We start from the raw sequence: 24,092 nt of genomic DNA, 5'->3' as shown, positions 1-24,092 counted from the left end.
CATTAGAAGGCGGATTTCCAGCTCACATAAACACAGGCACCCATTTGATTTATTCTGAAGTTTTCTTGCTGTTACTTTCACAGAATAATCTTCAGCCTATATTTAGCTCGCTTAAAATAGACAAGTCTTGAACAGAAGTGAAATCTTCGGGAAATGTTAACGTACTGTACTTTCTATTGATTCTGCTGGATTTTTTCAAAGCTGTGGCAAATATTCGCACACCACCACACTCTCTGCAGTTCCCACAGTCCCACCCCGTTGCTTGCCTCACCGCTGAACCCAAGCCTGCGTCATTTGGGCCCGATGTAGGTCCTCAAGCCAACCAGGGCCTGTCCCCACCACCACCACTAATATCTCGAGCACCAGCAGCTCAAGTAACTGCATGCATCGTTTGTCTCTGGCGCTGGGAGAGGGCTGAGGATAAGACAAAGAAGGAGGGGATGAGAGTAAAGGCTGAGGAGAGGAGAGAGAGCTTTGGTGGAAGACGAATGAGTCATACAGAGGAGGGACAGGAGTAAAGACTGAGGGGGGAGACACGGGAATATCTGAGACTGTGAAAAGGGTGAGGCAGGGGAAGACAAGTGGCACAAGGCATTCATTCTTTTGCGGCCTTTATGGTTCCATTTCTGAGGTTGACCCTGCAAATGTCATGTGGGAATCCCAGCTACAAATCACAGCTGAAACTTTACCACAAAGCCTGCGGAGGCCCCCAGCCCATCCAAACTATCTCTAAAAAACCATTACAGCTCCTCCCAGGCCAGCCAAGCCATCACTCATAATGATGCTGGACATATTGCAGCAACAAGGTCAGAAAAATCCAAGAAATACTTTTTGCTACGCTGATGTTTTTTTGAAACTTTGCCCAGCCGGGCCGTCGCTCTCAATTAGGTGCTTTTTATGAGTCATATCACGTTAATTATATTCCTGTCAAAGCACATTTCCAACATTCAAATGTCAATGTATTGTCAGGAAATCATGTGAATTTTTAACTGCGACCTGAGCCAGGAAAAATAGTCTGAACAGAGCTGATAGAAGTGAACACATCAGCTTTTCCCACATGCCTCGACTCTCAATCTCTGTTGCTCTTGTGATACCTCATGTTATCTCCCGATGCCACAATTTGTTCTACTCGACTCCAAGTTTGTGTTTTTTTGCACACATGTTTTGTAGCAGTATTAGGATAGAAAATATTCGGGCTTTGGAGGACATTACCGCTTCACATGTCTACTTCTTCGGTGTATATTTGGGAGGTATTTGGGTTTCACCTTCAGTGACGGGCCAGATAAAACAGCTCTGAATTCTCAGACAGCGGCAAAACTGCACGCTGTGAATAGACTTTGGATTGAGTTTGATTAGAAAACACTTCCTTTCGCCAAGCTCTTCTGAGAATTGTAAGCATTTTAATAATTCACATTTTACTGCTCATTTCTCTTCGAAAATGTCACTCAGAAGGTCACTTCAGTCATTGTTATTCTTGACAGTAGAAAATGACAGTTATGCAAGGTTACATAACAACTAGCATGTGGCAAATAATCAGTTTTCTATCAAGGAGATCCAGAAACCTTGAAATTTTCTTTGCGCGTCTCTCACAGCTTTCAGCTCTGATTAAGACACATTCTTGGACAATAATTGTGTCTGTGTGTGCCGATTTGTTTCGTCTACCGTAGAAAGAGAGTGTGAAAGACAAAAGGACATGATCAGCTTCGCTCCTGCTGCGTATGCTCTCAGTGAGCTGATAGAAAAACTCAAGACGGCACGCACACACTCACCCTCGCACACAAGTGAACACCTGCCTCGCCTCCTTTAACAGCCTCGTCATTCATTACCAGCTGAATTGGATCAGAGAGTCGAGGGGAAAAAGGGGGCTTCAAAGACACTTCCACCCTGCCCAGAAAGGAGCTCTGACTCTGGGCCAGGAGGCTACACGCTAGTCCCTGTGTGGAGGCTGGAGGGTGGTCGGTCACACAAAAGTACAGTGTTTGACAGAGCTGTTATAGGGTGTGTGTATCGCCCCCACGGTAGCCCGGTCTCCCGTGTCTTTCACACAACAAAAGACGCACACATGCTCGCGGTCTTCATTTCATGTCCGTGGAATCCATAGGCCAGATGTGATCCTTCACTCGCAGGCCCGGCCTCTTGTTTTCCACACTTAAAGGCTTCAAAACACCTGTTTTTCACACGTCCAACTTCACCCACGCACTCCACATTCCTCTCGCTGCTTTTAGAGATTGTGTGTCCCACACAGGTCTTTCATTAGAGGCACGATTTATGAGAGAATTACAGCGAGATTGATGAAAGATCTTTATTGTGTGTTTCATTGGAACCAGAGGGCGAAGCTTTGTTCGGGCCAACTGCAGAGTTTGAGCACACAGGGTTAAAAATACCCGTGTGTTTGCTTGCTCTGGCGGACCCTCATCATGTTCCTTATCTAAACAGAATTCAAGAGGGACAGAGGGCCATTTAGAAAACTTAAAGTGGTCTATTAGTATTTGGGCTAAAAATAATCGTTCATTTGACAAGTTAGCATATAAGCGTGTCTTTCAAAACACAAACTACCTATGTGGATTTATGGGCAGACAGAGAAGCATTCATAAGTTGAGGCTGCTTACAGTACACTTGACTTTTCACTGGAGTATTCGTGTGAGCGACTCGAGATGCTTCTGATTTTTAAAAAGGCATCCAAGTCACTGATCACACCCACGCACTCCTGTCAGAGCCTGATAAATCACAGACCGTCGTAGACAAGTGAAGTGGGGTCTGGTCGATGTCCCCCTGACACCTCTGGTGACCCCCGGCTGCGAGGGGTCACGGGTCAGAGGTGGCGCTCAGCTGGGGCTAAAAGAGGAAGTGACCTTATCAGCTGTGTAAAAAGGGGGCTTCCCTGAGCCACTGAGTCAGAACACCCACACGCATCATTAATCACTGCAAGACACAAGCTAAGATAGAAAGAGAGGAAAGTTCCTATATTTGGTGGATGTGAAGGAATCTCACGACGTGCCCGATCTGCCTGCTGTTTACAGACTGCTGCTGTTATCCAGCATTAAGCCTTTTGGCTTGTAAAGATGTTTTCTAGGAAGTAAAACCACGAGGAAGGTTTAATCTAAGATTTGAAAGTTTAAAATAAAGTTTTTAAAGTGTGAACTTCCCGCCCACAGGCCGAGAGTTAGATTTGTGGATCTGTCCACTGTCAGAAGTTTCCCCCGAAATCCCAGCGTGCAAAGCCACAAATATCAGATCTAAATCTCTGCGCGGTATGCTGTATCTTTGAAAGGAGTGTGCTGTCTTGTGTTCAGAAACATTGCAAACCTCAAGGATGGAAAGCTTGTTACTACAGCCATGAGCTGCTGGTCTGCTCGATGGAAAACCAGAAAAATCAGATAACCATTTAATATCTTAAAATGGTCTCGAGTTAATCTGAGGTGCTCAAATTCAAATGTAAGTAGAGTTATCTTTTCTGTAGTCAAAAATAATGTCAATGCAAACTAATTAGCAGTGCATTTTTCCCATGTGAACCTTGCTCGTTCATTAAACAAGCTAAGGTGAAGGACAAGAGGTGTGTTAAGGGTTCTGAGTTTAGGAAGGAGACGTTAGCAGAAAAACTAAGGTGGTTGTTGTTCAAAGTTTGTCGCTCTTGTGTTGCCGCTGCCTGGCTCAGTGATCATCTTTAGTTGGATTTTAAGTGTTTGAGTACGACAATGCTCCTCTCGAGCTGTAAATGTGGTCTACAATAACATATCTTCCACCACCACCCCCCACAAACACATGCACATACACACAGAGGCGAATTAGGAGTGGTAGGACTCAAGATGGCTTTGGTTTCCCACAGCACTGAAAAGTATCGCCATAAGCTCCTCTACACGACTAACCCTAATCCTAAACATGACTTCAGCCTTCTCCCCCCTTATCCTCTCCCCTCCTTTCCTCTCCCGCTTTCTCTCTCTAATCATGTTTTATATTTTACATTCCAGCCCAAGTGTGGTGCCTGTGGCTATCTCGTCTCATTCAACATTCCCTGTTTCCATATGTGACACCACTTCACAGTGTACAGCAAAGGGACGGTATAGCTCCCACTATTAGATGTTGAGTTTTTATAGGTTTTGATGGCTCATTGTACAGTACTGGAAATATACTACACTGTACACATGGAGGCTGGTTTTGTTTTTCTCGACGACATGGGACAGCGGATATGACACACACTGTAATAAAACAGCCGTATAAACATCTAACCCCAAACCCACCCCCTCATAATCAAAACCCACTTTTGCTTTTTGTGATGATGTCACCAGCCAAAGTACTGCCAGGAGGTGAAGTGTCTGACAAATATAAACTCAGGAGGGCAAAATGTGACAGTGGCGGGTAATAACAAGCAGCATTATCAGCTCACTGTGACCGGAGTAAAAGATTGGATCTTATTGGCTGGAACGGATCAAGGGCTGGCTGTTTAATTTAAACAGTTAACCTCCCTTTTTAAAAAAACAAGCTGCCCTCTATTCACTCCTCTGACAAATAACTGCATGGGCAGCAGGCTGGGCAAAGAGGCACAAAGTGTGTATCTGAGTGTGTGTTTGCACTAATTGCTCCCATTCTGTCTGTGTGATCAGCTCATTTTCTCTCAGCTGGACCCACTAGAGAGCGAAGAACAGAGGGCCAGTCAGTTTGGATGGCAGACAACACGCTCATTGAGGAAAAAGGCACACAGTAATGAAGAGTGAGGTGGAGGTTCATATTCTCTTCAAGGGGAGGAAACTCCAGTAAAAGTTTCGACCGGCCAGTTGGCTGTTTGGACCGCTCACTCCTCTGAGGGAGCCAGATGCCTAAAAAACACTTGTGACTTTTTCCGAGTGTGTGCTGTGATGGATGTTTAAAGCCACTTACCACCAAATAAACATGAACTCTGGTTATTTGGTGGTAGCCAGATGTTAAATCTTTCCTTTATGGAATTGAATCGTTTCAGCCTTGAGCTTATAAACAGTGAGAATTTCGAGGCTTTTAAAATACTCAACTGGGGGAAGTGAATTAATGACAAACACAGAGCGAGAGTTCGACCTGTTTGAAGGGTTGGAGGTGTGCAGGAAGTGGGGTGTGCTTTAAATGCATTAAAAGTCATACTATGCATTATTTGTCAGCTGTTGTTTGTAAACAAGTTACAGACGCTTCCGACGCCTCGGGTTGGCTAGCCACCAACCCAAACAGTCTGTATTTGATGAGCTGTGAGGGAGACTCAACAATCACCTCATCCTCTGCAAGAACTGCTTACACCCAGGAACTCTGCAAACAGCAAAATACTGAGAAAATCAGAAAATACAGGGTCTCTGCAGATACGAACACCATCGCACACCTCTAAGGGGTCATAAGTGACGACTGTGAGAGACTGTAGTGTCTATAAACTGGATGCTCATTAGTTTTGTCATTGACTAACTTTCACACTATCACAGATGTTAAGTTCAGGACTGAAATAGCCTCATCGTTAAGACATTTCTGCATCTGTGTCGCACGAACACGCACGTGGCACCGTTTCATTATCACTTTAACCTCCGCCTGAATAACATCCACAAAAAGCACATTTTGTGACTCCTCAGTTACATAATAGATTGATCTCAGATCTCTATTTCCAGCCCCTAATTCTTCTTTGGCACACTAAATTAAGCATTCACACATTAGTCCTGACATTAATTAACACACTTTGAGAGTGCCATGCTGCGCATTTCCCACAGACAGTCGCAGGTACCTCACTTTGAAAAGCTCCAGGAAACAAACTACCGACACCAATTCCTCCCCATGTTGCGATATAACTCTTCCTGCTGCAGCGCGGTTCTCACAGTCCCAAAAGCGGTTTTTGATAGAGAGACTTAGGAGTTTGACGTTTCAAAGGAATGGATCCAAAATCCCTCGTTGTAAATCTAAAGCAGCTTTCTGCTGATTAACATTCCGTGTTGGGCTGGGCAGAGAGCGAAATCATGACGCAGAACGGAGTGAGTCAAACGGGGGGAAAAAACACTGGGGTTGTGGGGGGATGGTGGCGGATGGATGGATGGATTACGATTAGAACTGGAGGTTCACTCACTCTTTCAATCACTCTTTCCCTTCTTTCTCCCGCTCTCTCCAACTAAATCTTTCGACTGAGTTTTCACGGCAGAGTGGAAAAGATGCTCAGGGAAGGAAAAAGTTTGTTGCACAGTACAGCATGTTTGTGTTTGTCTGCAAAGTGATGCCTATACTTGCATCATACCTGGAAAAATATATTTCAGTAAATGTACATAAAATTATAGGAGTCCTGCGAGTCATGAGGAGCTGTTGCTCGAACCTGAAAAAAGGGCAACCCCACCCTGATCTTAGGTATAATCCATCAGCATGTACCGAATACGGAGGACGGAAGCTGCCAAGATCAAAAATAGAAAGAAATAATGAAATAAGTGGCTCACAAATCATCAATCATTTATCATTTCCAAGACTCAGCAGAGGCATCACCCAACAGCAACAATACCAAGTTTGGATTGCCCCATCTTTGTGTCCTGTGGATGCATGCCTATAGGCTTTATGCAGCCATAATAAGAATGGCTTGGGCAACTTCAGCCCAGCCTTGTACGCGTCGATGCACTCAAGTAAAGAACAAGTACCTCCAAACTGAGCTTACTTGAGTAAATAAATGAACTTACCTTCCATTACTGGCTACAGACATCTTAGTGTAAGTGATTAAAACCTGCACAGTCAGCTCGATAAACAAAGGAGGCTACATTTACTTCTATAGACATATTTGTAGAGCACTGTTGCATTAACGTCCGTGCTACTATCAGACTTCAGTTAAGCCTGCATTAAGAAAGAACAACCACCCACCCACACACACACACATCACAAGTCCTTCCATCCCATTATAACCTGTCATGGCTAAGATAAACGGAGAGGATGAGTATGCAATTTCCATGGGCGTCGCAACTCGGCAGCATTTTACAGCAGTGGGCAGAGCTTTTGTTAAAGAGGCCAATAGTTCTTTAGTCTGCAGTAACGAGGAGGGCTGGTCCATCCACATCTGCCTGTGTCTGCTGTTGTGCGTGCCATTGTTAACAACTGTCCTCGCTGTGAAAGACAGGAGGGGAGGTGGATGATGGGAGGGGGATGCATATCGTAACATCGGATGGTTAGAGTGGGCAGAGCACCTCATGCAATCAATCAAGAAATCAATGCCACTCTGGGAACATGTGTAAGAGCGACATGCTGGCAGTAAATCAACGGACCACCCAACATCAGACACGCACGATGACACTCGTGACACACACACACATATATTAGCCCAGAATTAAACAATGGAATGCATCAGGCATTGAGGTGTCATTAAAATCACAAATCACGTGGCCGCGACGTGACAGCCGAACACAGACAGCAGCTCTAAATATTCTGCATGTGAGTGTTTTTGCGACCTGGGTGTGTCAGAGACCTGCAGGGCGTGTCACAATGTCCACCTCTCATACAGGAGGCAGTAAACTACCTTTAACCAGACCAGTCACCTCATTCAACCCGCTGCGTGACCCATCTGACGCCCGAAGGGGGTTTACAGCTCACCCCTGACCCTCACACACACCCTGTGCACACCCCTCACACACACACTGAACAGAGAGGGAGTGTCCGTGCCTCAAAAGGACCATCCTCTTATGCAGTTATGTCGCCTTTTGACCCCCGAATCTTCACACCCACAAAGCAACCCTCACACTCATGTCATCCTCCTCCGTGTCCGTGAGCGAACAAGTGCCCACACTTACAGCTCAACAAAGCCTCACTGTGTCCATGTCATCATGTGTCACACTTACCTGGGGGTCGGGACCTCGTGGGGCTGCAACTAACGATTATTTATTTCACTGTTGATTTATCTGATCCATTTTCTCCATGAATCGATTGGTTGTCTGGTCTATACATTGTCAGAAAACGGTGGAAAATGTTGATCAGTGTGTCCCGAGGCCCAAGATGACTCCCTCAAATGTCTTGCTTTGTCCACAACCCAAAGATATTCAGTTCACCGTCATAAGAAGCTGAAATCAGTCACAAGATGAATATAAAATGGAGCTGCAAGATAATGATTTTAGGACAGAAATCTCTTGTCTTTTTTCCTTGTCTCATAAACGCTTTCCATTAAACAATCTGAGAATAATAAATCTCTCTTTGAACCTTTGATGAGAGGTTGGCTCTTTTTAACCACTGTGGTACAAAACACAAACCCATCCGCAACACAAACACACACTCCCGGTTAAGGATGTTCAACTGAGGCTTAAGTAACCATCTGTGTCGTCGCTCTGTGCCCAGACAGATAAAATAATCACTCTTCCTCTTCCTTTGGAAAAGATGACTGTGCTTATGTGATCGCTTCTGACCTTGATTGCACACTTTGGTGCTAGACGGGGAGATAACTGACGAGAAAAAGAATGAATGAAACAAGAAAATGAGCAAAGGAAATTAGAAACCAAAGGAGGAATTAACACTTGAAACAAAAGACCAGAAACAGAAATGCCAACCCGTGAATATGTGTCAGACTATGAGTGTGCTTTCTTGGCACATTGGTTTATTTTTGGCCTGTTCGGGATATTAAAATGACTAATGAAGCTCCATTTATTCCTGTCCCGGTGCAAACATTGATCGAGTGTGTATCCTCTTCCTCACTGTGCTCTAACTTACGTAGGCTGTTCACATCATATGTAAATCCATTAAAGTTCTACTCTTCAGCTTCAGCTCAAAAAAAGAAAAATCAAGAGGTGAGTCATCGCTACATTATCGCCCATCATCCTGAGTCATCTCTACTGTAGTCTTGTCCTTTAAAACACAAAGCCAGCAGTGTTGCGACCCCAACACAAACGACTCACACACCCTGTGTGATGGTTGTTTGCTGCTTCTTCTCTACAGGGGGCACCTGCTCACACATTCCTCGGCCCGAGCGTGGCGGCAACACAAATAAAGTTGTGGGTGGTGAGCGTATGTGTGTGTGCACGGGTACGAGGGCTGGTGTTTGTTGCCGTTTGTGTTCCCAGCTGTTGCCTCCGCAGGTGCTGCAGGAGAGCTCGACTCACTGTGTGTGTCACTGAAATACTTTATAAGGTCATCTCTGCAGCTTCAGACAGGTTTTAATCTGCATGGTGTGTTTTAATGCGTCTGCCCACGTGTGTTTGTGCCTATGTATGAGTGTGCGTGTCTGCGAGTTATGCAGGTCTGAAGAAGCTGCTGTTCCAGGGGTCTCGGTGGACCACCCACTGCAGCCATCTCCTCTGAGCAGCAGATGGAAAAAGAAAGACAAGGATCGCAGACGAGGGGAGATATCACCTCAAAAGAGACTGCTGTGTTTCTCAAACTCCTCCATGTTTCTTCCAACTATAAAACCAGAGCACTTTAACAAACGGAGCACTTTAAGAAGTACAAGCAATGTCAAAGCCAAAGGCCATTTGCCTTTTAACTGCTTAAGAAGCTGGGAAATTCTCATGAGCGTGCGTGTGTGTGTGTGTGTGCGCTAATGCATTTCTTCCTGAGTAACGCAGAAGACCCGGTCAGTTCACTTCAACTGATGTTCCCACAACGCTTCCCAAGCCACAATGGCTAAATAATAGCAGACAGACTCTAAGTCTTTCCTGAAAAAACAGCACACAAACTCACACCCTGGCACACTCACACACATAAATTTTGGACTGGCCTCATTGTATATTACCAACTACGCCCTTTGGAGAAATTAATAAAACCTAACTTGGCAGGAAACAATCGATAAATCAGGAACGACACACACTTTAGCGAGTGAGACTGTGTTACAATGTGAACGAAAATCGGGGGAAACGGGAGACTCGGGGGAAAAAGTTTCCACATTATTGTTCGTCCGACCCACTCAGACTTAGTAATACTGCTGAGTGTCGGTCTCTAACCGCCATGGGTATTGTTAGTAAATCATGACTAGTGAGAGGTGCTAGCCACATCCTGACCACACACACTAAAACACACAAACCCCTCTACCCTTCCCAGAGAGACCAGACTGCCCAGCAGAGACCCTTTAAAGGAGTGGGTGTGTGAGTGTTTTACAGGAATGTTTGTGTGCAACAGATCGGGGTAGAGGGTACTATTCTTGCACATGCTCACACAGCTCCTGTGCAAACAGAGTGCTGAGTGACAAATCTGTTTTCATTCTCCTTTTTCCCACCGTAGGGTCGTCTGGGTGTGATGACGACGGCCGAGCATGTGTGCAGGGCCCGTCGATCTCCATCGACAAGCCCCCGTCTCCTGCGATTGCAACTTGTCTGATGTTTTGAGTCTACAAAATCTCTCGTTTTTGCACAATTCTTGCTTAACTTGTAGTTCCTTTGCTTCCTGTGCCATTCCAACATAAACAGCAGCCCCTGCTTTGCCCGCTCGGGAAACCCCACAACCGCAAATGGCTAGACAGACAGACAGAAGGAGAGGCTCGTGGGATATTTCATTCAACTCCTTGCCAAATGTTCAGGGTTGGGGTTTAGACTACCCAAAGCCTTAAAGCTAGGAACACACACACACACACACATGGACAGACATACACACATTGTTTCCCTACCCTGAGACAACTCCCATTCTCCAGTTTCAGCCTGTGAAGTCTCAGAAGGGCTTGCAAAAACTGCCGGGTGATAATTAGCCACATTTTACCTTTTGCCTCTTGAGAGAAACACGGGAAGAAAATAACACACACCGTGATGGAGATGGGAAGGGTCTGGGGAGAGCTTGTGTAAAGAAGCAATTCTGCAACAGGACAGTCATGGTATTTCAAGAAGTAAATGGACCTCTGAAGTCCCCTGCTGAAAGCCTGAGAGAGCCCTGCAGCCATCCTCCCAACAATTTGATACCCAGAGATTACCCTGCATATTTAAAACTGAGCTTGAGCCTTCTGGTGAATGAGCGCGGATATTATGATGCTTCCCCCAGCCGTCGTCTCTGTACTGCAGGTTACCTGGAGCCTGGCTGACCCTCGGCCGGAGGAGAAACTGGCAGGACGCACAGAGAAATGAAAGAAGGAAAGAGAAGGTTTGGAAGATACGAGACTTCACTGATTCAATTTTCAGACTGCGGTGACACACAAACCAAGCCTGCAGACATGCTCACACACTCCTACGAGACAAAGATAGCCCCGAACAGAGAGCCGGAGAGTGTAAGATGGACAGTTGCATGCGGAAATACACAAGCCAGGGCATGAATAGCACTTGACCTCATTGTGTTAGCCAGCGAAATGCTGACCTCACCACTCTCTAGCTACCAACATGAGTCGGTCAGAGTGTAATTACGGCCTTCGGTGCAGGAGTGCACTACAGCCAAGAACCAGCAGGCAGGTTCATCTCTCGCTCTGACTTTCCTCTCTCTGTGTGCTTGTCAGTGTCATGTCTGCCTCTCTTTTTTCCACTTTGCTTTCCCTCCTGTCTGTGTCTCTCAGCACCGAGCCAGGTAGATACATCAGACCTACTTTTGGTACCTTAATCCCTTCATGTTCAACCGTTTTAAAAACACATTAATAGCACTTCTCCCCTCTCGTCTGCTGGCCAAGTCGTTAACTCAACAGCACAGCGAGAGTCCTTAATGTTTCAAGTGAAACTGCTGTTACCTGGGCCTCTGTGTCTTCTCTTTTCATCTGCAGTTACAAATTCATATGCAAATGCATCCGCTGAGGAAAACAAACATCTGTTTTTCACTCAAGCATGCAGACCCATACAAAATACTATGTTATTGCTTTCCTCGTGATCCCCTCTGCAGGAGACGATGATGGTATTTCAAGACTCGTGCGCTGAAAGCAGGAAGCAACTAAAGAGACGGTGTGTGTCTCTGTGAGAAAGTGGAAGGAAGATCGAAGTGAAGAATGGAGGAGGAGGAGGAGGAGGAGATGGAGCTCTTGGGAGGTTTCCACGGGGTCATGACAAGAAGAGGGGCCTCAGCTAAAGTTTGCCTGTCCCAGCATGGGGCTGGAGATGATAGCCATCCACCCAGACACGATGAATGTTGAGGATCTGTTTTCCTTTCTTGTCTCTCTCCCACACACAGCAGATATCACACAGACATCCTAATGAGGCTAAGAAGCAGTGGTCGTCACACCTGCATCTACCGCATGCTGATAATGTAAATTCCTGTCTGTCTGTTTGCTACTTATCAGTCTGTGTCTCCATCTCAAGTGGTTCTTGATTTTCTTAGTGTGTGCATACAAGTGCTGCTCTGTGTGTGTTATCATTGTCTATATAGACACCGAGATAGAGCCACAATGTTATCAGAGTCACAGAGACGCATCAGCACATCTCCTGCCTGAGCTTTCACATGTGGGCTTGTCTCTCTGCTAACTTCGATTGTTGTCTGTGCTTTGGATCCCGTCTGCGGACCTCATGTCCAAACAAATCCCTTTGGCTGAAAAGCATAACAAACGAACACAAGTTTGTCAAAATATTTTCAAGAAACCACTTCGATGAGTAAAAGCTGCTAACGCTCCACAGTTTGGCCGGGGTTCAGCCTGCCAGCTGGTTGGGTTTTGCAGTATTTATGACTTGCTGACCCTCAGGCCGACTTCCTCCCCCTCACCCGCCTTCAACTCCCGACACATCTGCCCCCTCCAACCTCATCATGCAGACACACACCCCTTCTTAGCACCTGACTGGACTGCTGAAAGGCTCCTTCCTTCACCGGTTGAGGAGCTCCCTGCCAAAAGCAGACTATTAACAAAAAGACAAAGCATTGAATTGTTGGTAGGTTCTCTTAATGGCAGAAAGGTGTGTTGACCTCTGCAGCTCCACCGCTTCCTCCTGCTTGACCTCTGTCAGAGCAAATGCTTGGCTGGCTCTTACATTATATATTTAACTACTGCCAGGGTGCCTTTGAGCGAGCCTTTACAAGCCCTTTTTAACAGAAGCACCACAAGGCCAGGGCACTGACATGCAGACAAACTTACATACAGTATGTGCACTGTATGGACTGTTACCTAATGTGAAACATGTGTATAATAATGAGAATGCTTGTTCAATAGAGCCCAAATTAGTCACACTTGTGTCTACAGGCCACGCGGGTGGAACAAATGTCTAATCCTAACATGTGTAATAATCCCAATGGGCTTACATAGTTAGTTAAACAGAATCAGATTTGATGAGCTGATGAACATGTTGGCATCGGGACCGTTTTCTAAAGGCTGTTATTGCTCTTTGAGGTGGAGAAAAGGGGGGAAAGCGTGGAGGGGTGCTCTGCGCCTGGTTTAAGCCACGGTCTGTTTAACTGCTGTCTGAAAGACTTCCTCTGCAGCCTCTGCACATACAGAGACACAATAGCATGATACATCATCTCACAGAGTGCACTGACAGACACGAGGCACACTGCCTAATAAGTTTAAGATAAGGGGAGCCGTCTTTTGAAGAGAAGCATCAAGTCGAACCAAAGGAAGCTCCATGTCTCCAAACTCTCTCAAACAAGGCGTCCTTTCATCAGTGTGAAATTCCACCACGTACCACCATATTCCCCTTTTCTTTCCTCTCCCCTCCACCCATAATGCTCAATAGGCAGATTATCAATGTAGGAGAGGAAACTTGGCGACCATTACTGGAGTGTATTATGTCCAGAACTGTCTGTGACCCTGCGGGGACACACAGATGGCCGACACATCACAGATAGACAGAGACGGGGAGAGGCCAACACAGACACACACATCAGATGTAGCTGAATAGACAGAGCCCATAGAAAACACAGAGTTCAACACGTGGCCATGAGCCCACACATGCACACAGTTAAATGTGACCCAAATTAGTGGGAACAAACCCAGAGAGACGTATCCTGTACAGACACGGTAACGCAAACAGATTGCAGGTCAGAGTTTTCTTATCGCAGCAGGCCTGAGTTTTTTTTCCTCGCCACACAAACACAACATAGACTCCAAACCCAAACACTCCTGAGCGTATTTAAAGGAAACACACAGACATGGTGATTATGTGTAAATAAGGAGCCTCTTAAGTCTGCAGCAGAAACACAGGCCCACCTGATGATGACTGCTCCCACTATGATTGCATCTCCCTACACATTATCTAAACCTTTATATGTACATCTAGGCACCGAAGTCGTAAATCACAGTCTGTGTTGGGGAGTCACACCTCCGTTTCACATAAGTTTGTGTTACCAACTTTTCCCCAAGTAACACACATATTCTTTTGGTTACCTCCGGGATCAGAAATGTTTATTTTGGATCCAGGAAGAAGTCCACATGTGGTGGACGTGCTGTGCAGATCTTATCGACAGCAAGAGACTAAAGGCTGCCGTCAAGGGTGTCCTGTCTTGACAGAGTCTGCTTTCCTGTGCCCGCATGTGTTCTCCATATGGCCCGGCGCTAAGTGTGCCCCTTCCCTCCACAAACCACGAGGGAATTCCAGGAAGCCATACTGTAACATGGTTTTGGTCTAAATATGCTGTGTGAGCCGCTGTGGTTTCTTTTAATCACCACGTGTCTATTTGGCGTGACCCTGACCCAACAGGTGATGTGTTTAGAAGATGGAAAAGCAAATGTTTTGGAAAATAAAAATGTAAATGTAGTTCTGCTGCATAGAGCAAGCGGGAAGTAGAGGAAGAAGGACATGTGTATGGTGCAAGAACACATGAGAGATGAATGGAAAAAGTTTCACAGTTGAGGGCCAGAGACTGAAATCAATGGAGGTTGATAGAACAACAATGGCAAAAAAGTGGAGAGTCAAGGGGAAGTTGGAGCCTGGTGTTGTGTTATGGAGGTTGGGTTGATGACCAGGTTTGATAGAGCATAACAAAAGAAACACTCTCATATCAGAGCGACTTCAAATGATTTCAACCGACTGCGGTTTGGCTGTCAGCACAACTCAGGGGAGGGGCGACAACATATCCCACGATGAGGGTGAAAAGGGATTCAAACAAGCCGCTTAAGCCTTGATGTTTATGTATGTGTTGTTGCTGACGAGGCGGCGGGCTCGACGACGCACAAACAAAACACATTCCAGCGTCTGACGGGAGAGAGACGAGACAGTCGAGACGGAGGGGGGCGAAGGAAGAGGAAGAGAATGAGTATCAACCCCTATTCATAGTAGTAGTGGTGAACGCATACTGAAACAAACCATATCAACTCCTGTCACTGGAAGACTTGGAAAAAAAAGTAGCAAGAGCAAAAGTCTCTCTTCCTTCTTCTTTGTGCTTTCACTCCCAAAGATAGCTGCATCTCCTCGGGCTCAGTCAAACAGGACTGGACACCCCCTGTCTCCAGTCATCACTCTGAGATTGGACGTCTGTGCTAAAAGTCACTCACTCAGGCCTCAATCAACTCCACTGACAAATCCAGGCCAATACACACACACACACACACACACACACACACACACACACACACACACACACACACACACACACACACACACACACACACACACACACACACACACACACACACACACACACACACACCCTCTCAAAGCACAGATAGCATCACTGTCAGAGGAGAGAGACAGAGATGGGAGAGACAGCAATAAGGCATCAAAGGCAAAAACATGCAGAAGAAAAGTCAAAAGCTGTGGTGGCCTACTTATGACTGCAGGGCAACATACCCCACACACACACACACACACACACACACACACACACACACACACACACACACACACACACACACACACACACACACACACACACACACACACACACACACACACACACACACACACACACACACACACACACACACAGTTAACCTGTCATGACGGGCACCTTGCCTACTGAGCCTGGCATGCTCACCAACAAGTTTGTCATAAAAGCTGATGTTACTTTTCCATTCTCCTTCTTGTTCTCACTCGCTTTCTTTCCTTCTTTCGTTCTCTCACTCTCTCCAAATTCTCCTTCTGGAAAGTTGGCCGGCTGTTCGGGCTGTTGGAGAAACTTCCAAACAATCGTGCGAGCTGTAAACTATTGCTCAACCTGCAGAGGACGGTCTGCGAGGTCGGTGCTGATTTTACGGTGTGAGCCGCAGGTATAAGAAGCACTGCGGTTACTGATGTATCTGTATTTATGGTCTTTTGGCTCTAAAGTCAAACTGGAAAGCACTGAACAGTTAAGAGGCAGGAACAGGATCGTCTCTGTCCACTGATACAACGTTTGCTTACTCCACCCTCTGAACACAAACCTTCGTAGTCATGCAATAAAAAGAAAAGCATCTTCTCTGCCTGGCGCTGGTCTGAATGTGTGTGTTTGTGTATATGTGCAGGGGGCATTTTCCTACCTGTAGACTTTCAATATGTGTAACAGTGATGGGAAGACAGTAACATATACTCAAAATGACTGCTCTTACTTCTGGATTATGACAGATTGATTTATTAATGTGTAAATGTGCAAGTCTACTTGACTGTACACCAGTGTATTGCACATGTCAAAGAACATCTACGAGCACAGAAGTGTGAAAAAGAGAGAGGTGGCCAAGAAAAAGTCGGCGGAGAGAGACGTGTGTACAACCGTGGCTCTACAGACGACTGTTTGCTTTTCCAGTGCAATATATCTGAACCGGTTCAGGCTCCACACACTGCCGCCCTGACTCCGCTGGACAAAGAGGTCACTGACGGCGTCACAAAAAGCTCCCTCTTTCAGTCCAGTTTACAAAAACAACACTTTATACTTGAAAGAAAAAAACTTCACAAAAACAGCCAAAAGAGGCCGTGGCCTTTTTTTTTTTTCCTCCCTTGATCGCAGCCCTTCCTTTGGCACACATGCATGCGTACACAGGAGCAATTCTGCACACACATAAACTCTTCCTCAGCGACAGAGATTTGGCTCCGACCAACCAGACTATATAGATCCCAATCAGAGAGGATATGTGGGATTGCAGCTTCATCTCTCCCTGGCTCCATTCAGCCAAGCCAGTATGACTCCAACAGATTTCACCAGAGAACACAGCGAGGGGTTATTATATCCAATCCCTGGTCAGACAAATCTGTTTCCACTTAAACTACACACTGCCCGATCCCCCCTTCCTCCGCACTCCCTCTCCTCACTCCACACTCCCCTGTTTGCCCATCTGATCTGTTTGTGTGTAATCAAGTATTACAACCAAATCACCCACAGAACGGTCCTGTATTGACTACAGTAAGTGGCTTCAGTTTTGCTGGAGCGCACATGCAGGGAAACTGATGCGTGCCAGCTAATGCCTATTAGCAATTAGAACTGTGATGGTTGGCATTGATTTTTCGGGGGAAAGGAGGAGGAAAGCTGATGGTTTTAGTGAGGGTTTGCGGTTTGACAGACTCAAAGAGTTTACTTCTTTGTGAGATCCCGTACAAATGTTTAAAAGCAAGGCGGAACGGATCAGCACCGCCACAGAAACGACCAACAAAAGACTGAATGAAGTACTGTATCTTTTTTTTTTTTTTCGCAAACCATATGCTGTGATACTTAATCAAACCATCTCTGTGTTAAATAACCGAGTGAGAGGGTGGTGTAGCTGCAATGAAAGACTTCTTACAGTGTCTGACTGTACTTGGTTTATGTCTGGGGTGTGTACGATAAGAGACAATTACCCTTTTTAATGCAACAGTAGCTCATTATGCACATGGTCTTTTCTGCACTGTAAGTCACAATTACAGTAAAGTCTGCATTCAGCATCATGAAGGAAAATATCTAAAAATGTCTGTTTTTCTTTACGTAAGTCACAGGTGCATTAACTCAACCATTTTCTTGTACTCAGGACATTTAAGCAAACAAGACCTAAAATTTGCACGATCCATTTTGGTACCATTTCCACTCCAGCTTCATGTGAAGGTCCAGACAATAAAGAAGTCAGATGAAGTTTTCTCTTGCACCTCAGTCTCGGTCTCACACATTAAACCTGATGTTGAATCATTACCAGTTATGTTGCCATCCCTCCACTTTTATTTCTTTTTGGCTTGTGTTGCTATAGCTACTGATTAGGTAGGCAAGACGGACACAAAGACTCTGGTAACTTGCGGCAACCAAGGTCAATATGATACAGGGAAGCTTATGGACACTCTGCAGTGTTTTCTGTCAATCATTTAAAAACAAAGTTGGCTCCTCAGCCAGCTTTGCCCTTCACAGTAACAGCAAAGTCATTTATCCATGAACACCAACAAGCCTAACACCCTGTCCAGACCAGCAGTCTTTGCATATTTTAGTCAATTTTCTCAGCTGTATCATATTTGTATCCTTTTCATGCACGTGTTTCTATTAAGAAACACTAGGTCGCACTACTATACCTTTAACTTCTGACCCTCGACAGGTTTAATTTTTATAATGATGGCCAAGCCAGACTCTAACACAGGTGCATGTGGCAGTGAAGTGGTTCCTTTTCAACAAAACCAGCATGCTAGCATCCAGGCGATGCACTAAGCCGCCTGGTCCAAGATTCCAGCCATCTAGCAGCCCAGTCTTCCTGCTTCCCTCATTAGCTGCTCGGGCTGCAACCCCAACCCCAACGTGCAGGACAGACTCCCTCGAGAAGAAAAACCACAGCCAGAGCTCTGTGGTAATGCATGTGACACACTGGCTGCACAATTTCCAATTTAAACAGGCCAAAGTAGCTCAATTCCAATCTGAACGCTCCTGTTCTCTCTGGATAGGATAAAGCCTCGACCCCCTGCTCTCCAAGAACTAGAAAAGAATAAATCGAGATGCAAAAGCACGGATGCTTTCAAGTTTGCCGTCATCATTTCCATTTGTGTCCATTCCCCTTTTTTCCCTTGAGTATCTTATTCCCCATCATTCTTCGCTTCCTCTTTATCAGTATTTTACTGTAAACAGTGTTGAGAAGCATGACTCATGCTACTGTAATGTAATAGGAGGAGTGTGGCTTGAAATCAAAATAACGACTGCAAAGAGAGACAAGTGAGTAAAGATGTTCGACACACGGGGGGGAGTAAACAATCTGTGGAGAAAGGTTGTCTGACGTTGATGGTTATTAATGTCACAAACTAAATGATCTGCGTCAAAGGATACGATATCGACAGGAGGCTCCTGAATCAACGTCCCTGCTTTTGTAATCGTCCGACAACTCATTTGCAGCGTGAATATCTGTGAAAGCATTAGTCACGGCTTTCCAAGAATAGTCTTTATACCCACACAAGTACATTTGAGCACCCACAGATGAGCACATTGAAACACATGTGCACACCAGCACTCTAATGGGTCAGTGTTTTTACAGCTGGGACCAGACAAGAAGCCAGTGCAAACAGTGACATGGACCATCAGTGTGTGTGCGTGTGTGCATGTGTGTAGCCTGAGGTGGTACATGCACCCGCACATAACACGCTCACACACACAAATAGAAACTGTAGTGTTTTGTGAAGGATTAACCTTTATTATCCACTAAAGCTATATGACTTATGGTCTTAACTGCACACACACACTGACCTGCTGACAGTGTTCACAACCTAACATTCATCTGTGCAGTTATTCAGGCCAAATACAGGCTTGCTGCTAATGCCGGGGCAAAATGTGCGGCATGCCGAACAGGCACACATACATCACACGAGGATGAGCTTAAATCAATTTCGCCATAATATTAATATCCCGATATGTTTTCCAAAAACTGTATTTGATCCTGCTCCAGATTTGTGGAGCAGGGAGTGTATTTTCAGAGTGCTGGTTTCCCCATCTGTGTGACCACAGTGCTGGGCTGCTCTCCCTGCATCGTTTTCTGCCCACTGTTCCCACGCCTCTTTCTGGGCTAAATACATATTTAGGGAAATACTGAGCAGCAAATCATATGCCCTGCTCTCTGAGTGCACCCAAAACCCATTACTCACAGCCTTTTTTTTACTACCTTTATAGAGCTGGGGCAGGGTAACTGAACTTTTTTTGTTAGTGCTGGACTGAATCAAAGTTTATTTATCCAGGTAAATCATGCTCTCATGCATGAATGTTCTCTTTCAGATAGGCCCCGCTTTAGATTGATACAAGCCATAGAGCCGCCATTTACAACTACAATCTCCCACTGAAAAGCGTGAATGGGAGTTGCTGAGAGTTAATAGTCAAGTCACTCGTTTGCATATATATAACTATCGACCACGCTTCAACAGCTAACTTTGGAAAACAAACAGACACTAAAAAAGTCTGGGGACATTCCCAAATAAGCTCAAATGGGACAGCACATGGAAAACCATTCCACCAGCCGGACCAGAGTTTACCAGACATCTGTGTGCCAGTTATAAAGATCAATGATTTCATAGCCACTTCCACTGTCCATTAGTAAAGCTACTGCTCTGCACTTTAAAATGCCCCACAGTACTGTCTACACAAATTATACCAGGAAGAGCTCGCTCCCGCTATTTCCTTGTGTGGAGAAATGAATGACAAATGGATTCCTCTGTGTAGCGGCACTGTGTAGTGAGCTCAAACCAGTGCCGTGGAGCCATTTGAACACATGCAAAGCAGCAGACTAAATAGGTTTCAGGGTATGCGTTTGTGCGTCTGTGCACGCTCGAACTTGCATGTGCATGAGTAATGAATAAGATCCTGGCACATCACAACCGGGTTCCTCTAATGCACTCCCTGTAGACCAGAAGAAATAAACAGATAAAGATGAAGTGGACGTGAAGGCAAAGAAGAAAAAAAAAAAAAAAGAGAGAGCCAAGAGCGAGAAAAGTGAGCAAGAGAGGGCAGGAGGAGAGGAAGGAGGGAGGGAGGGAGTTTTCAGAATTGTTATTGGAGCCGTAGAAGTCATTTCTGACTTAAAGAGTTCCAGATGTGGGCCAGCCCCTGAGAAAGGGAGCGAGGCAGAGAGACGGAGAGGAATCAAGAGGGAGGGAGGAGTATTAATCAGACTTTGCCCTTCCGTATGATCAGTAGTCTTCACTCCCTTTTCTGAGATTATCTTGGTTGAGACAAAGTGGATCTTTGCAATTTCATGTACGCTGACGGAGGGAACTTCTGCAGCAGAGTGGGGGGTGGGTGGGTGCTGAAAGCAAGAGTCTAGGGTGTGGGGTGTCAGGTGGTAAGGTGGTCGAGGGGTGTGTGGCTTGCACAGCCCCGGTCTTGGGCCTATAAAAAGCTAGGGTGGTCAGAATAATGGTCTGTTGTTATTACACACATGCACACACACACACGCACACACTGGTCTTTCTCAAAACCAATGACTGAACTCACCAAAATAGGCCCAACCAAAAGACATCTGGTTAAATACTGGGACAAAAGCTGCTCTTTAACTTATTTTGCAATGAAATAGGTCCAACGCAAGCATATGGCAATTCCCATGCAATGCACTCTATTGTTTTTAACCCCTGCAGGGCTTAAATGTGGTGCACCGAATACGAAATGTAAGGTGTCAGGGAATTAGTGTGTACATGCAGGTGTGTGTTATGTGCTGACTGATCTCAGACCTTTACGAGGTCGGCATTAACATCTTCTCCACATGCATACGGAGGTGCTCCTCAGTCTTGACTTGGATAATCAGTGAGCATGCAGCCCTGTAATAAAGGCCATCTCCAGTTATTCTCTGTCTCTCTGTTGTGTATGTACTTAGATGCGTATGCCCAGTTTCCCCAGCATTTGATTTCTCTCCCTCTGCGTTGGGCTAAGCTGCACAATCACACAACAAAAGGCCATTGTCCTGCAGTAAAAAAGCTCTGCTCCAGGGAGCTGGTAGTGGGCCACAAACAAAGGCTGGTTACATTGTCCCAACACAAGCTCATGAATCAACTCAACGCCGGGCTGCCAGAACAGCGATGGAAAGAGCCCTACGAGTCGACAAGGGTTTGACGAAGAGGAGAGAGAAAGAGAGTTGATTGAGGAGGGATGCGAGGGTGGAGAAAACAAATGGACAGGGAGCAAGACACAGCTGGAGCTGGACGAGAGAGGAGGCAGAGTGATGTAATATGTGTGGGGATGGTGGTGGGTGAAAAGGGATTTGTCCAACAGGAGGAGAGGAGGAGGAGAGCAGGATGAGGAAATGGAAGAAGGGGAGGATTTGAGGGGAGTGCAGCCAACACAGCGGGAGGATGAGAGGTGAGGTGAAGTCAGCGTAAACACAGAGCTGTGTCAACAGACAAGCCTCCTGCCTGTGCTCCGGAGGCTCTCCGCACCCCAAATCACCACAGCGGATTGAGGAGTGACGTGTGAGGGCTCAAGTTGCCCCAGACTGATGAGAGCGAAGTGGCTTTAAAATCTAATTTGGCCGCTCCACACAGAATCCAGCACTCACTTCTCCTCGTACGACCCTGCCAGAGAGAAAATGCTGTCTTTGTTCGTATCAGATGCCTCTGAACTGTTACTTTCCTATTCTGTCAGGTCCAATTAGCGGCGCAGCCATCAAATGCTCACGCACAAAGAGCGGCTATTGTATCCAGCAGGCACACAGTTCACCTTTTCCACCCTGTGAGGGAGTGGAAAGTGGTGACCATGCAGCACTTTGGGAGGAGAGTGTGTGACAGAATAAAGGAAAGTTTGGGGCTGAATGTTGACATCCACGGCCACACAGCACATCACACTCTGAAAGATGCCATTCGCGTCAATTCACCCACAGAACAAGCTGACAGTTTGGTTATTATAAAGCCCTGAAAAGACAGTAGAGAGATGTTCTTACCATTGGCGTTCTTCCCGCAGATCAGGTGCTCATAGTGCTGCAGGACTCCCCACAGCTCCGCATCATTGTTCACCACCCCCTCCAGGGCCTCTGCGCTCACTGGGGCGCACGCTGACCCTGCATCAGGCCCCGGATGACCCCTCTCGGCCATCAGCACCCGGGCTCCTATCTCCTCCACCAGAGCCTCCATGCATGCGGTCAGGCATATGGCTGCATACTCGTGGATGCGCACGGAGATGCGCGTATCCACCATCCAGCGGAAGAAGCGTCCCACGGAGAAGGAGAGGCCGCAGCGGGCGGACTTGCCCTTCCTCAGCAGCTCCCCGGCGCTCATGCTGTACATGGAGATGGCCTTGACCGTGGCGGAGACGCAGTGGTCGGCCAGAGCCCAGCTGAGCACGAGCCTCATGGCGCTCTGCACCTCGAAGCGCGTGCAGCGGCAGTGCATGACGCTGAGCCGCTGCGCCTCTCTGGAGATGCGGATGAGAGCCCTGCGGAGGAGGGCGGACAGCCGCCGCACGGCCTCCGGGGAGAACACAGGTGCGGGTCCCGCCTTCATGCTCCCACTCTCGGCCACTTTGCGCAGTATCTTGGCCACCTCCTCTTCGGTCCAGGGGAACTCTTCCAGCTCAGGTAAGCGCGGGCACTTGGAGAAGATGTCCTCCGGGTCCTCAGGCAGGACGGTGTTGACCGTGTCCCAACTGTTGTTCCTGCTGTTCATGGAGCCGGAGTAGTACCACCAGTTGCCCCGGTGAGGGGCCGTCATGAAGGCCTGGGAGTTGGACTTGGAGGAGGACAGGCTGAGGGACTTGCAGGAGTCCCCCGCCCCGTACCCGGAGTCCAGCGTCAGGTCCTCCAGGGTCTTCATGTGGACATTTATCAGACCAGCCATTGTTGTGAAACGGCTACTTCACGAGGGATTATGGGAAACCAGCGGTTTACCTGGAAGTCAATCAGCAGTCGAAACTCCGTCGAGCTGGATGAACTGGTTACACCGCGGGGCACTTGTCAAACATAATGCGTAAAGAGTTCAGAGTCAACACAACTGCACCAGCAGACACACGATGTCACACAAACGACCTTATATTGATGTTTTCAAACGGGGACAGCCAGGAAAAAGTTTGAAGCAGCACCCGGCTCACCTTTCCCCTCCGGGCAGCGCAGGGGTTTAAACTTCCCTCCAGTAAAAATCCTCAGTCTTCTTAAAAACACGACGAAATGTGTCCCCGCTGTCTGAAACACGAGCTCATTTATCAGAAACGTCCCGTGCAGCCGCTCGACGGACACAAACTTGCTTCGTTTTCGTTGGGAAAAAGAAAAAAAGTCGGAGTCTACCTCATCTCCCTCCCGTCCCGGTGCTCGGTCAGAGGCAGGCTGCCGGAGAAACTCAGGCACAGCTGTGTGAGAGGAGGGACCCGCCGCTGAGCGACAACACGGAAGCGGCTCCAGCGACCAATCGGGAGAGGGGCCGACTTTTGCGGCAGCCAATCAGAGCCCGCTGCGAATCTTTCATGAGTTTTGGGAGAAAGAAAAGAAAAAGTAAAGTTTGTTTTGCCTCAAATGA

The 24,092-nt window shown here is 46.7% G+C and overlaps 1 protein-coding gene across 1 annotated transcript in view; it reads right to left on the bottom strand.

Annotated features, from left to right (window-relative positions):
* Nucleotides 1-23,891, bottom strand: part of abtb2b (ankyrin repeat and BTB (POZ) domain containing 2b) — a 44,975-nt gene extending 21,084 nt beyond the window's left edge. The window contains exon 1 of the mRNA XM_084363170.1: nucleotides 22,529-23,891. Within this exon, the coding sequence (XP_084219296.1) occupies nucleotides 22,529-23,420 (892 nt within the window). The 5' untranslated portion in view covers nucleotides 23,421-23,891. The remainder of the gene's footprint in view (nucleotides 1-22,528) is intronic.
* Between the last annotated feature and the right edge of the window lie 201 nt (nucleotides 23,892-24,092).

This window comes from Pagrus pagrus (assembly GCF_965226575.1).
Source record: "Pagrus pagrus genome assembly, chromosome: 10".
In the NCBI taxonomy this organism is placed as follows: domain Eukaryota; kingdom Metazoa; phylum Chordata; class Actinopteri; order Spariformes; family Sparidae; genus Pagrus; species Pagrus pagrus.
Note: the sequence above shows the minus strand (reverse complement) of the source record. Positions and strands in the feature narration are given on the sequence as shown.